At 41.2% G+C, this 13,710-nt stretch overlaps 1 protein-coding gene across 8 annotated transcripts in view; it reads right to left on the reverse strand.

The window, feature by feature from the left end:
- Window positions 1–13,710, reverse strand: part of TENM3 (teneurin transmembrane protein 3) — a gene marked incomplete at both ends in the record, with an annotated part of 409,334 nt that overhangs the window by 94,615 nt on the left and 301,009 nt on the right. For all 8 annotated transcript variants that reach the window (XM_084232543.1, XM_084232542.1, XM_084232541.1 and 5 more), the window contains 5 exons: window positions 3,032–3,217; window positions 10,343–10,543; window positions 11,580–11,774; window positions 11,981–12,082; window positions 12,808–13,018. In XM_084232543.1, coding sequence (XP_084088669.1) covers window positions 3,032–3,217; window positions 10,343–10,543; window positions 11,580–11,774; window positions 11,981–12,082; window positions 12,808–13,018 — 895 coding nt within the window. The remainder of the gene's footprint in view (window positions 1–3,031; window positions 3,218–10,342; window positions 10,544–11,579; window positions 11,775–11,980; window positions 12,083–12,807; window positions 13,019–13,710) is intronic.

Consider the following 13,710-nt stretch of genomic DNA (forward strand, 5'->3'; position numbering starts at 1 on the left):
GATGTGATTCAATCCAGTAACTTTTTCTTTATTTATGAAAGCATCCAACAAACACCCGTGCTCTGGGAGAGGGAGAAATATTTCTTTTAATGATAATACTGCCATGAGTTGATTTCCCTGTCTTTCATTTTCCCCCTGGATATATCAGCAGTCAAAGTCTAACCTAAGAAAGGACTTGGGACAATGAACTTGCAGATCAACGTGCCTAATTTACTGAACACATGATTCATAAAGACAGGAAAATATGAGCACACTAATAAAAATATCAGGATGGAATCCTTTGAGGCAGACAGAGTGTTAAGTGAATCCTTGAAATTCATAGCCTATTTTACTATCAAAATGTCTATGGTTTTATGAAACCATGCACAGTTTATGAAGACAGTAAGATGACTAATGAAGAATATTTCTTGCTTTCTATTGGGAACTTTTGTTTGCTTCTAACCGTTTAATTTATCCTCTCTCTCCCTTCAATTAACCTCCCTGTTTGTATTCAATGAGATGGCACATAATATGGAGAAAGAAAAATTTTTTTGCTGATTTATGAATATTCCTTCAAAAAGTGGCAGTTCCTTTCAGCCAGATGCACAAGTGTTGAAAATGGGAGGAAATGGACAGAATAGTAGCTATCCCGAGAGGAAACATACCATTGTTTCCTGGGTTGCTTAATCAGCTGCCCACAAAGACCTCTTTTAAAATGGCCTCTCAAGCTTCAGGGTGGGCACGTGCACAGGTACTCAGCAGACGGGGGAAACCTCTGGGTATTGGAAGGCCTGAATCTGGGACCACTTGTTCTCACGGTATAACAGCAAAAGAATGATTTAAAGGTTCTCTACATTCCTTGGGGGATTTATTTTCAAATGAATCAGGTCCCTTATTTCTATATTGTTATTCAAGTAGAGTAGAAAAGCAACAAAATGAAATGAAACAATAAGCCAATGGGATTATTAATAACCACAGGAAGAGATGTCAAATTATAACAGAAAGACTTGCTGCTAACAAAAATCCTGTTCTCAGACAATGGTTAAAGTTGCTCAAGAACAGCTCATTGAAGGGAAACTAACACGGACTATTGCCAGGGAAACCGACACTACAGTAGAATGATCCATTGGGGAACTGTTGGTCGGTGAGTTAAGCCCGCCTATGGATGCCTTGGTCCTACACTTCTGCTTTTCCAAGCTGCACCTGTCTGTGTTTTGTTGTATTTCCTAGAATACACAGTCAAGTATGTAAGATCCCCCCCCCACCCTAGAATGAACCCTGACTTGGCATGGGCGATGGCACCATACAGGATTTCTCCTCCCTGCCTCTGGTCTCCGGGTGCCCTGGGACTTGGGGCACAGAGATTTTTGATGGTAATACACTGTCTTCTGCACGCCCACACATTGTGATTGTCAGCACGTGACCCCTAGGCAGTCATGGCCCAGGAAGCCTGTCTCAGAGGGCAGAGGAGGAGGAAGCCATGTCGGGATCCTGGGGGTGGGCACCCTGTCAGTGCCCGACCTGTGATTTGCACTGATTCTGCAGGAAGCTGACACTTCCCTACCTGTAGGCAAGCTCACCTGCAACAGTGAGACCCCAAAGGTGGCTCCCAGGTCTGTTATCTAGTAGCCTGCAGGGCTGTCCCTTGGCAGGCACCTGGAAAGTGGGAGGTTCCTGCTCTCGCTAAAGTGGTTTTGCTCACCTGGTGCACAAACACCTGCTTTACTTCTGAGGAGCTGGAATGTTGGTGTGGCTGACAGCGGACACACCCTTGAGCAGTCTCTAGAAAAACCTTTTTTAAGGCTAAGTGTCAAGCAGGGTGATGTGGGCAGAATCAGTGCACGCGTGTCAATGCTTTCACCGCAGGAGGAAGTGGCCTGGGACTCAGGCTCAGGGGCGGGAGAGGAACATAGGAAGCCGTGCAGGGTTTCTCCAGACACCGTGATGTCTGTTTTCCAGAACTTTCTGGCCACTGCTATAGGCACGAGGGCACCGCCTCTGCGTTCTGTGAGTCTCTCTAGTGGGCTCACCAAACATGGGGTGGTGGAACCCTGAAAGCAGATGTCAGGGGCGTCAATAAGAAAAAAGATCCTTACTTGAAGATTTGTACCAACACAATTGTGACAACTTATAAGATATAGGTGAGTTCAATTTCCTATGAAAAATTTCTGGCTAACCAATCCCTACAAGGAGTGAAGCGCTTATTACAGAAGCATTGGAAGAAAAAAGTCCTCCATCAGCTTTATCATTTTTAACCTGTAGATATAAAATGTGGAAAAATGCTGTATCTGGAAATTTGAAATTTTTGAGGGCTGTGTCATTTATACTGCACACTATTACTGAAGTGAGGTAGACATTTCTTACTTACTTTGGATGCATTTTCTCTAATCATTTAATTTCAGCGACTCAAGTAAAAGCAAAGACACTGATTTCCTTGAAAATGTGATAGAATATATGTTCTCGATTCTTTGCTTATCCATGCTAAATATTATCTATAAGCTAACTAAATCCCTTTTGATTGTTTTATTTAACTTACAAAGGCTCATGAATGTCATCGTCTTTACAAAAATGTTAAGCATATAAGTTAAAGAACTAAATTTGTGCATTTTTCTCCTATTTCTTGTGATCCTACAAAATAAAGTCATAAAAACCAATACCTTTTCTTTAGAGACTGAAACATACCGATAAGCTAAGAGATTTGATTCTGGAATCTAAAAGGCCAAAAGGGTCACATATTTGGATTTTTTAAAAGCAAAATACATCAATATTAAGATTTGCATGGCAATTCAGAACAGTAAAAGGTAACATTCAATGCAAGTTTATTTATCAATAAGAATGAAATCATGTCTATGGGGGTCCGTTTTTGGCCATCGTAAGAAACAATGGATAAAAAATTGTTGGTCCTTGTGACAGCGGTAGCAAAGGAACTGAATTGCCATTGTAAAGCGATCACCTTATTTCAAAAAGCAATTGCATTCTACGAAAATATTCATTAGAAGAAACCGGCTTTTGCAAGCTAGAAAGCAGCACAGCCCGAGTTCTCCGGCCCTACCGATCGTGCAGTGCTCTCCGTTCCAGCCCTGGCTGCATTCACACTTGCCATCCCTGCAGGTGCCGTGCTCCGCGCAGCGCGGGTGGCAGGCTCTCTGGTTACACGCCGGGCCCGTCCAGCCTTCCTCACAGCGACACGTGCCCCCCATGCAAACGCCATGTGAGCCGCAGTCCACGGAACAGATTTCTGCATTGGGAAGAGAACCAGCAGGGCACGAGAGGAGAGAGCCGGGGTGAGCATGGAAATTCACAAGCAGCGCGCCATTTTAAACTTGAATTGCTAAGTGGAAAACAGAATCATGGAACATAAGTTAAAAACATGTACATACTAAGTACTTTTCTCCATCAGCTACTGAGAATGTGAAATGGTAGAAATCTGCTGTTTTATTTATTGTTTAATTTTTTTGGACTTTTTTTATGCAAGAAAATTACATGATAAGTTTCAGGTGTTCACTGTTGCATCATTTCATTTTATATGTTGCTTTAAGTATGCATCAAGTACACACAGGACATTGTTATGTGAATTTCCATCTGATGTCTATTTATATGTATGTGTGTTTTGTAGGTCACACACACACACACACACACACACACAGGCTACCAGCAAAATAGAACAGCTGAGATGTAACAGGAGGAAATGTATACACCTGTACCTGGTACCTGTGTGCAGCTCAGAGCAGCTTTTGGCAGCTAAGAACACAAGCACACCCACACATGCACGGCGTTAACATCGAATCAGTGAAATATTACAGTGTCTGAGGATGTCAGGCACCTACTAGGAGTTGGGCTTTATATAACCATGTAGCATGACACGAAGGGGCAATTCTAATCCTATGGTGTCAATGTTTAAAATATTCATAAGCATTCCTTAAAACAGAATCTATCATGGCATGCTCATTAGCTTGTATCTGTCACACTAGGTGCTGGTTACATAGCCGAGATTGTTGCTTTTGCTCGCTAGTAAACTTGCACTGTTGTCAGATACAAGGTACCTAGAACCATAATTAACTACTGAGAATCTGTCCCATGAAAAATAAGGATTTTCATTTACTAGAATTATGGGACAGGGTGCAGGTGACAGGGCAGGGGAGGGGTGGGGAGTGGCTGCAAAACTTTAATAGTTAGGGCTTTAAAAGGAATTCAGGTGACGGGAGTGATTTTTCTTCTTAAAAAACTTTCTTAAGGTCTTTAAATAGGAGTGAGAGACACAGAGAGAACTTGGAAGGATATTTTATTTTTTACTTTATATATAAAGTCAAGTTGATGAACTATCTCCTTTTGCTCAGACTGCAAGGCTATCCCATTTTTGTTTCCTTGTAGAAGGAAAAATGCTGCCTTTCCTTCTAACCAGCAGAAAATGGACTATGGCCGCATTTTTAAGTTAAACCCAGTAACTTTCTGAGGTTGTGTGCTCCTGCTTCCCCTCTTCACTGCCCAAAGAGCAGTTCTCAGACGCCACCTCCTCTGGCCGGGCCCTGGCACCGGACACCATACCCAGGCGCCTCGGTGGCCTCATTTCTTATAAGCAGCAGCCAAGACTGTTAACTGCAGGAGATGCTGGGTGTTTTTTCATGTCACATTTTCTATCTCCTTTGAATTAAATTTTTGATTAAGAGATCCAAGATGGTTTGATTAACTTGAGAGCAACAGAACATCAACTCAGCTCCAGAAAAAAAGAGGTTTCTTTCCGAGGTACCCTTTTTATTCAATCTAATCAATTTTTCATTAGGGTGAAGGTGTTTATCAGCGTTTAGCACACTAGCTTTGAGCAAGGTGCGTCAATCTTTGTAATGAACTTATTAATTAGAGTTAATTTAATTGAAGTGGAATTGAAGGGCTAATTAATGGACAAACTGCGGATGAAGATAGAGGAAAAGCTCTGTGGCTTTCAAACCTATAAACTTTTGGATGGAAATAATTCATTTCTTCTCTTTTAGCAGCTTAAGCAAATGTTTTCTTAGGTGTACCATCTACTTATTGAATTTAGATACCTGAAGGTCGTTTCCACAACAACAGAAGAGGTAGCTGGTAAACTGTTTTTGCTTTATGATTCAGTTAGTTAGAAATTCAGAATTACACCTGGTAAATTTTAAGCCTTCCATGTAAGTGAACAAAAACGAAGAATAATGTTTTATAAACTTCCAGTGGGAACTATGCAATACGCAGGTAAATTTGAGGCACACGGACCTTGATATTTTCACAGGATGAATATATGCATGCTTGAGATCTTTACTAATAATTTTGAGCAAGTTTTCATTTTGCAGCTAAAAGTTTAATAAAGATTTTTCTGAGCTGAATTACATTCTTCCAAAGAAGACTATTGTATTCAGTTTGTAACTCTTTATATTCAGAGTTTAATATATGTTAAGTGTTTTGCACTGGGGATCTAAAGATGAATAAAGTGAAGACCTTGGCTACTATGTGTACACAGTCACTTTATATATGAGGGAAATAGTGAAATACAGCAGCATGAAAAAAAAATCAGTTTAAGCATGTACAACTGTGACAGAATTTTGACAATTCACTCTTTTAATATATGTATTATAATTTTTTAATATAATATTTGACATTCATAACAAGTATTATTTTAAGAGCCTAATTTACCTTGCGAGCTATTTAATATTAATTACAGACTAGCTGTTATAATTCAGGTAACGTGTTAAATAATTTTATATGAAGCCAAAAGGGGTCGATTTTCCTATGCTTTCCCTTCTTAGATAACTATGTGGAAAAAATTAGAATGAAATATTTCAAATGTGTGCATTCTATAGTTAATATTATCATGCTTTTCTTACCGATGGAGGCATAAGACATCTGAAATAAGCAGTTTTATGATACATATAATTATATCTATAAACTTTAATTGGATCTTTGTATGGGATGCATTTTTTACCATAGAAGCTGGAAATATAAATGAAAACTCAACAGGAATAACTAAATCCTTACTTTGATTCCAACAATTAAGAATGGAGGGCAAAACAAGTTAACGTGCCATTTAAAATAATGCCACACACCCATGTTTGATAAATATTGGTTGGTAGTGATTTCCAAAAAACTCTTCAGTGAGCTATCAAGTCCTTCTGTGATCCAGTCCCTAATTTACGTCTTGACTCATATTTACTTTATACACGTTATTTGCTCCATTGATCATGAATTTTCAAACCAAGGTTCCTGGTTCCCCAAGCTCTCTGGATCAGTAATATAATGTCTGCATCTTAGATTGTCCTTTTCATTTCTACTAACTCCAAATACTACTAATATTTAAATATTTCTAATAATACAATCTTTCTAATAATATTCTACTACCTTAAAAATTACCACCATCACCACCAGTTCCATTAATGGTTAACAATAACATTTCTATGAAGTAGTAATAGACACATGATAAACCTGATCTGTCTATAAAAATGTATGGTCAAAGATGAGGGAGACAGAAGAACAGGAAGAAACAAAGGAGGGAGAAGGGTAGGAGGGAAAAGAAGGTGAGCGAGGTAGACAGCAAGGAAGAAAATGCCTAACTTGCCTCCTTAACTCATGGGTTCAACAAAAGCTTTCCATTAATACTGAAAATTAGCTTTCATGAACTTTCTTTGCTTTGGGATTCCATAATGGAATTTTTTTTCTTTTTATTCTGCAGTACGTTTTTATTTTGTTTATATATTAATTTTTAAAATTTTTTTACATCATTGTTCATTAAAATTGTTTAAAAACAATATTTGCTTCCCCCCACTCCCTCTGGCGTAGTCCCCGTAGAGTTTCCTTCCCCAAGGCACCCGTGCACCATCACCTCAGTTCCCTGTGCGCCTCCCTCCCTCCCTCTGATCCCTCTCCCTGCTCCTCCTCTGCAGGATGTCTCTGGTTTATAATTGTCTGTTTTTGCTTTGTTGTGTTTTGTACTGTTATTATTTTTTTACACTGATGTCATATTTGGTTCCCCTATATTCCTGCTATAAGTGAAAACATCCGATATTTTTCTTTTTCCTTCTGGCTTATTTTGCTGAGCATAAGTCCTTCTAGCTCCGTCCACATTGCTGTGAATGGCATGAGTTTATCTTTTTTGATTGCTGTATAATATTCCATTGTGTATGTATACCACATCTTCTTGATCCAGTCATCTATTTTTGGGCATTTGGGTTCAACATCCCTTATAATTAGGGAAATGCAAATTAAAGCCACATTGAGATACCACCTTACACCAGTAAGAATGGCGTGTATCAAAAACAAAACAAAACAAAACAAGCAACAACAAATGTTGGCGAGGGTGTGGTGAAAAAGGCACTCTCCTGCACTGCTGGTGGGAGTGCAAACTGGTCCAACCACGATGGAAAGCTGTGTGGTGATTCCTCAGTCTACTAAAAATGGAGCTACCATATAACCCTGCAATTCCACTCCTAGGGATCTACCTAGGGACACAAAAACATTGATTCCAAAGAGCACCTTTACCCCTATGTTTATTGCAGCACTATTTACAACAGGTAAAAGCTGGAAACAACCATAAAGGAATTTGTAATTGGTAAACAGAGGCATATAAATCTGTCATTCCGATAACCTGATATTGAATCATAGGGTGGCAGACATGTCACCTTATCCAGGTTTCTCAGAATGCCAAGAAAGAGTGATTTGTAAAAATTACTAGTTTTTTTTTTTTTCCCCTGAAAACATGTTAATTAGCAGCCAAGCAAGATTTCATTAAGCTTTGTGCTATGGGGTCATACTAATAGAAATACTTCCATTTCATAAATTTCATATTTGCAGCACCATATTCCAATCAATATTTTATATGGACATTCCTATGAAATGATGAGCAATTAAGTAGGAAAAAGAAAAATTAGCCTCTTGAATTCTACTACCTGAGCTATTACCCACATCACCACCACTCCCATTAATGGTTAACACTTACTGAGGTTTTTTTAAAAAATATTTTATTTATTTACTTTTGAGCATAAGAACTAGAGTGTAGGCCAGTGGTGTGTGTGTGTGTGTGGGGGGGGGGTGAGAGGATTCCCCAGAGACAGAGTGGGGAGCAGAACAGGCAGATCTACTGAAACACACTGCTGAGGGGAGCAGCAGGGAGACAGGAGAGGTCTGCTGCGCCATGTGGGTCAGCTCGCTGGGGGCTTTCACAGTGGTAGCGCTGAGACCCAACCCCTAGGCCACCAGAGAGGTCCCAACACTTACTGAGTTCTTCCTTACTGAGTGCTATTCTAAGTGCTTTTCACACATCAACTGTTTATTCCTGACAGCTGCATAAGGCAGCACTGTTATCCTATTTACCATATAAGAAAGGGAGGCACAGACAAGTTGAATAACTAGTCCAGCATTATTCCGCCAGTGACTAACCAGACCGAGACTTGAGCACAGGTGGTTCAGCCCCAGAATCCTGTTAAACAGCTGGGTTCAGAGCCGAGGGCAGCCAGCGTGGGTGGGGCTGCGGGCGAGAGATTCGTTCACTGAATTGGATGCAGAATGTTTTCCTTTACTCAAAATTGCTAACAAAATCTGCCCTTTGCCTTCTGCCCCTTCCTTCCCTTCCTCTTTACTGTGTCTCTCCCTCCTCTGCTTTTCCTTTTCTTCTCCTTTTCCTTGTCTTTTTCTTCTTTTTATTTTTGCTTAGGTGGTCCGAGTGCACAAACAGAATCTTTCACCTTCTGCTTCTCGTTTATCCTCCCACTGCCTCTGGCACATGCCTCAGATGGTCCTTTTCATTTCTGCTAACTCCAAGTGGGTTCATGTCCTTCTCACTTCATACTGCTGGGAAAGTGCTTGGATTTGTCTTCTAGTCGTCAAAGCCTCACTATTCACCCTCTGACACAAAATCTATATGGTTATTCTCCTAAAATACTGTCTCATCACGTTAGCAGACACACATCATCACTATGAGTGAGTTCTCCATTATCTACACCATCATTTCTAAACTGCACCCCCTAACTCAGGCCCACCCTAGTTTTTACCTTCAAATACTCTTTCTTCACTGTCCCCTGTCTATAATGATATTCTCCCATTGGTGTCTTTGCTTAGAGGAGTAACAGAAGTAGTAGAGGTGGTGATAGCCATATTTAGACTTGATGACAGCTAAGCACTGTACTAAGTACTTCCTGTGTATTAATTCAAATAATTCCCACAGCAAATCTGTGAAGCAACATCTTACAAATTTAAGACATAAAATGGGGTTAACTCCATTTCAGAGATGAGTAAACAGGAGATGCCTATGGTAATTTGCCCAGGTACGTAGTCAGTCAGAAGTGGAGCTTGGAGGTGAACCCTAGCTTTCATTTCAGAGTTCATGCTCTGAACTATTTTCTAATACTAGAAATTCTCCTAGTAAAAATGCCTCCCCTTCCATTGCAATCTTTAAAGGAAGGCAAGAAATGTTAATAAAATTCTCCTTAAAAACTTTCAGTATTTATCAAGGCAGGAATACCCTTCTGAATGTAACTGAACTTAGCACATACTCCATGCAACACTCTCCAAAATATTAAACAGGAATATATTGGTTTCTGATTATTTCATGTATGTCATCTCCCCAATGAAACTGTCATCTTTTAGACAGAACAGTGTCTTTTCAAAAGGTGTGACTAATGAGTGGGTCATGGAATTAATTCATGGGTTGCAACCGGCATTAAAAACAATAGAATAAGAGGAAATTAGCATGTATCACTTTCAAAGCTTTTGCTGCAGTTATGTGGGAATTTGCATAGATCGTGATGTAAAAATGTTCTGGTGGTCATTTAAGTCATGGTCAAAAAATTCTCAAAGTCATTTCAGAGGGCAGGACTGATTCATTATCTTTCACCCCTACGAGGCCTATCAGTGCCCTGTACAGAGTGATGCTCAATAAATACTTGACTGGCTTGATGAAATGGCTGCCTGCCTTTTCTATTATAATTGCAAACTCAGTGCTGAACCAACATACATACATCAGAGTACTTATAGATGTACATACACTCTTTGTTATATGATCATGTTGAACCTGAGGTTGTTAAACAATTTTTGAGTTGAGCTTTGCCTGTATTGAGATAATGTGTTTAAATTCCTAAGCTGCTCACAGGCCCCAAGTGTTAAAAAGACAGTGTTTTGCACGAGTGAAAGATTATTCTTTACAATAATCCTAAAGCATGCATTTCAATGGCAAATTGACTAAGCCTGATTCCCTTTCATAAGATGACGAAACTTCATTATTTTTACCATGTATTTCTAGAAATAATCCCTTTAACAAAATCTACATTAAATGCAGTGTGTTTAAAAAAATTAAATCTCTTAGTGTTCAGCTAAACCGTGCAAACAGGGAACAGCTCTCCGCTCACGCCCTCACCATTGGAGCAGTCTGGGCCGGTCCAGTTGGGGTCACAGGTGCAGGAGCCACTTTCTTGGAGGTACGTGCCGTGGCCGGAGCACTGGTCGGGACACATGGTCTTGAGGATTTCACAATTGTTGCCGCCCCATCCGGGGCTGCAGTGGCATTCCCCGTGGATACACACGCCGTGATTTGAACATCCGGGATCGAGACAGTCCGCTGGGTAAAGAAGGGAGAGTCAGGCTAGGAGACGTGGTACATAGCACATGCAGAATAAAGCCCTAATCTAGGTTCTAGCAACATTTTGGAGAATCACATTTACCATATTCAAGAACTTATGTCTAAAAAGGCAAAGAATCCTACAATCAAGCATGAAGAATCAGGCCATCTAGGTCACGGAAGCTCTTGCAGGCATTTGTAATTTTCATGAATTACATACATAGGCGGTTGAGATTTCAGGCGATTGCCCTCTGTTCTGTCTAATCACACATTACTGAGTCTTGGCTTCTCTATAACGAAATCTGCATCATCTGACCTAATCCCTGATCACTGAGGACTGACAGCTGTAAGGGGCCCTCAAACTGTTTGAGAAATAAATGAGTTGCACACGCTCTATCCTTCTTAATTCACTGTAATGTGCTTTAGATGACGAGATTTAATTTGGCAATTTGACTCAATAAAACTTTACACTTGTAGGGTCAATGGCCTGAAAATTTAATTCCAGAGACTTAATTGCATGACTTTGTGTGTGCAGATCAATAAAATCAATTCGATTGAAGAACAGGAATGGTGCTTTTCTGCTTTCTGAAAAAACAGCTGCACCTGGCTGTCTAGCAGGTGACTGAGATCATTACGCAGTCACGGGACCAACCTGACGTCACACTTTTGTCACTGGTATAGTATATTGAATATTCTGGTTTTCCAGAGATGCCAACATGCTGGATACAGAAGGTGCAGAAGGTGGCATCAATATGAAAAACTGTAAAAAAAAAAAAAGCAAAACAGTCCGCTGCGGGCTTCAAGACTCAAATGCTTGCTTCCTTCCTCAACATCAAAAAGAAATCGCTCACACTCTAGGTGGTTGTTCCTTTGTTAGCTAAAATGTTAACAGGACAATGCGTCCATCTCGAAGGACATCACGGTGACTTTGGGAAAGAGCCCAGAAGAAGCTTCCTCTGCCAGAGTGAAGATGGCAAATATAATGTGACTCTTGAGGAAGCCAGCAACAGACCCCGGTGAATACCGACACGGTTACCTTCTTCGCAGTTTTCTCCTTTGTATCCCGAGTTGCAAGCGCAAGAGCCCATGATGCAGATCCCGCGCCCCCCGCACTGGGGGTCGATGCACTGGGTGGTGGGCACGTCACACTCGGTGCCCTTCCAGCCGCTGAAACAGAGGCAGCGGCCTTTGGAGTACTGGCCGTTGCCGCTGCACAGCACCGGGCAGGCCGCTGCGAGACAGAACAGCACAGAAGGGTTACCCGCCTCGCTCACCGCTGCTGGGTTCTGATGAAAAGACACCTCCCTGGGACAGGGAGGAAGCCCCCCGCCTCCCACCCCCGACCCCTTTTTCTTTCCTGTCTTGGTGGTTTTTTGCATCGCTCCTGTTTTTACAGGTTATTTATATGGGCTTAAGAAAAGACTCAGACTCGCCTACCTCTTGAACAATCCGGACCTAGAAATCCTGGAAAGCAATGGCAAGTTCCAGAAACACACTCTCCATTCCCGTGGCAATTTCGGGGGCATTCCACCACCGACTCTGCAGAAGCGAGAAAGAAGGGACCTTGGTGATCTAGTCTTGCCTCTCCCACAGGGTAAACTGTGTCTCCTTGAGCATTTTAAGTTACATGGTGAAGGAGGTGAGGATGGCCTGGTTCCAAGCCAAAACACAAAAATAAAAGACGGCCTCCCCTGGTGGTGCAGCAGTTGAGCACCGTGCTGTGAAGCTGTCCGCAGCCTCTGTAGCACCAGTTTGATCCCCGGCCGCTGGGAGGGTCCCACATGGCGCGCAGACCTCTCCTGTGGCCCGCTGCTCCCCTCAGCAGTGTATTTCATGTCTGCCTGTTCTGTTCCCGCTCTGGCTCTGGCGAATCCTCTCACCCTCCTGCACTTCTGACTGTGCCCAGTGCTTGTATAAATAAATAAATCTTAAAAAAATAAAAAACCAAAAAACCCCACAAAAATAAAAGGAGAAAGAATTCATTGCTACTTGTGAGCCAGGCCACAAAACAAAGCAAAGCAAAGCAGCACATTTCAAAGGCAAATGTCTTCACACGTCCTGCTCCAAGCTTCCAGTGCCTCCTGGCTTGTCACATATTTATTAAAAAAAAAACCAAAAAAAAAAAAAAACCAAAAAAATAGTTCTCACATTGAACCTCTGGCTCGGACACCCTAGGAACCACTCAAACTTGGTGGAGACCATTTAGTTGCTAGTCAACAGTGTTTGGTCTGCAGCCTGGAAGAAGAATCGCAGACTGTTCTTACCTATCACAATGGTATTAAAAGACACCTGCTCTGCATTTTTCCCATCGTTATAAAAAGCCAGATGCCAGATTCCAGAGTCCAAGTACTGGATGAAGCCGGCCTCGTGCAGGCTGACGGACCTCGCCTGCCGCCCTGCTCTCTCGGCTTCCAGCAGGTTCCGCTGCTCTCTTGCGATCAGCCTGCTGCCATCCAGGAGCTCGACAAAGTCGTACTGAGGATGAGGAAGAGTGTTTTGTGGTCAGAGAGAGGATGCGTTATCTGCCCCTCTTTTTTCTTCTCCTCAAACTCTTGGAATCAAGTTGCTGATCAACTGGACTTCTGTGCAATATACAGTTATAGGGACGAGGAAAACTTCTTACTGTGTGCCATCGCTATATTTCAATTTCACCACCATTTTTTTCTCTTATTGGGCAGTATGTTTTTATGATTGACTTAATTCTCCAACTGATACAAAGTTGGGTAAGCTTAAGTAGTTTGGAATACAGTCGTAAACCCATAACTTTCCAAGTCAGCGAGTGGTCTTATGTTAGTTAGGTCAGGAGATAGTCTATTAAGGTCTCCTCCTATTTAATATTCATGTATGTTTCTTAATAACTAAAGGTGAAAATGACCCAACAATACCATTGCTATGTATTTATACAAATGTATGAAAACACTAATACAGAAAGATTTACTCACCCCTTAGCTCATAGTAGCATAATTCATAACAGCCAGGACATGAAATCAACCCAAATGCCCATTGACAGATGATTGGATAAAGAAAATCTGACATTTATACTCAATGGAATTCTACTCAATTATTAAAAAATATGAAATCGTGCCTTTGGGGACAATATGGTTGGATTTTGAGGTGATGCTGCTAGGTGAGATAAGTCAGACAGTGAAAGACACGGGTGGCTTCAC

This window comes from Talpa europaea, assembly GCF_964194135.1.
Source record: "Talpa europaea genome assembly, chromosome: 4".
Taxonomy (NCBI): Eukaryota; Metazoa; Chordata; class Mammalia; order Eulipotyphla; family Talpidae; genus Talpa; species Talpa europaea.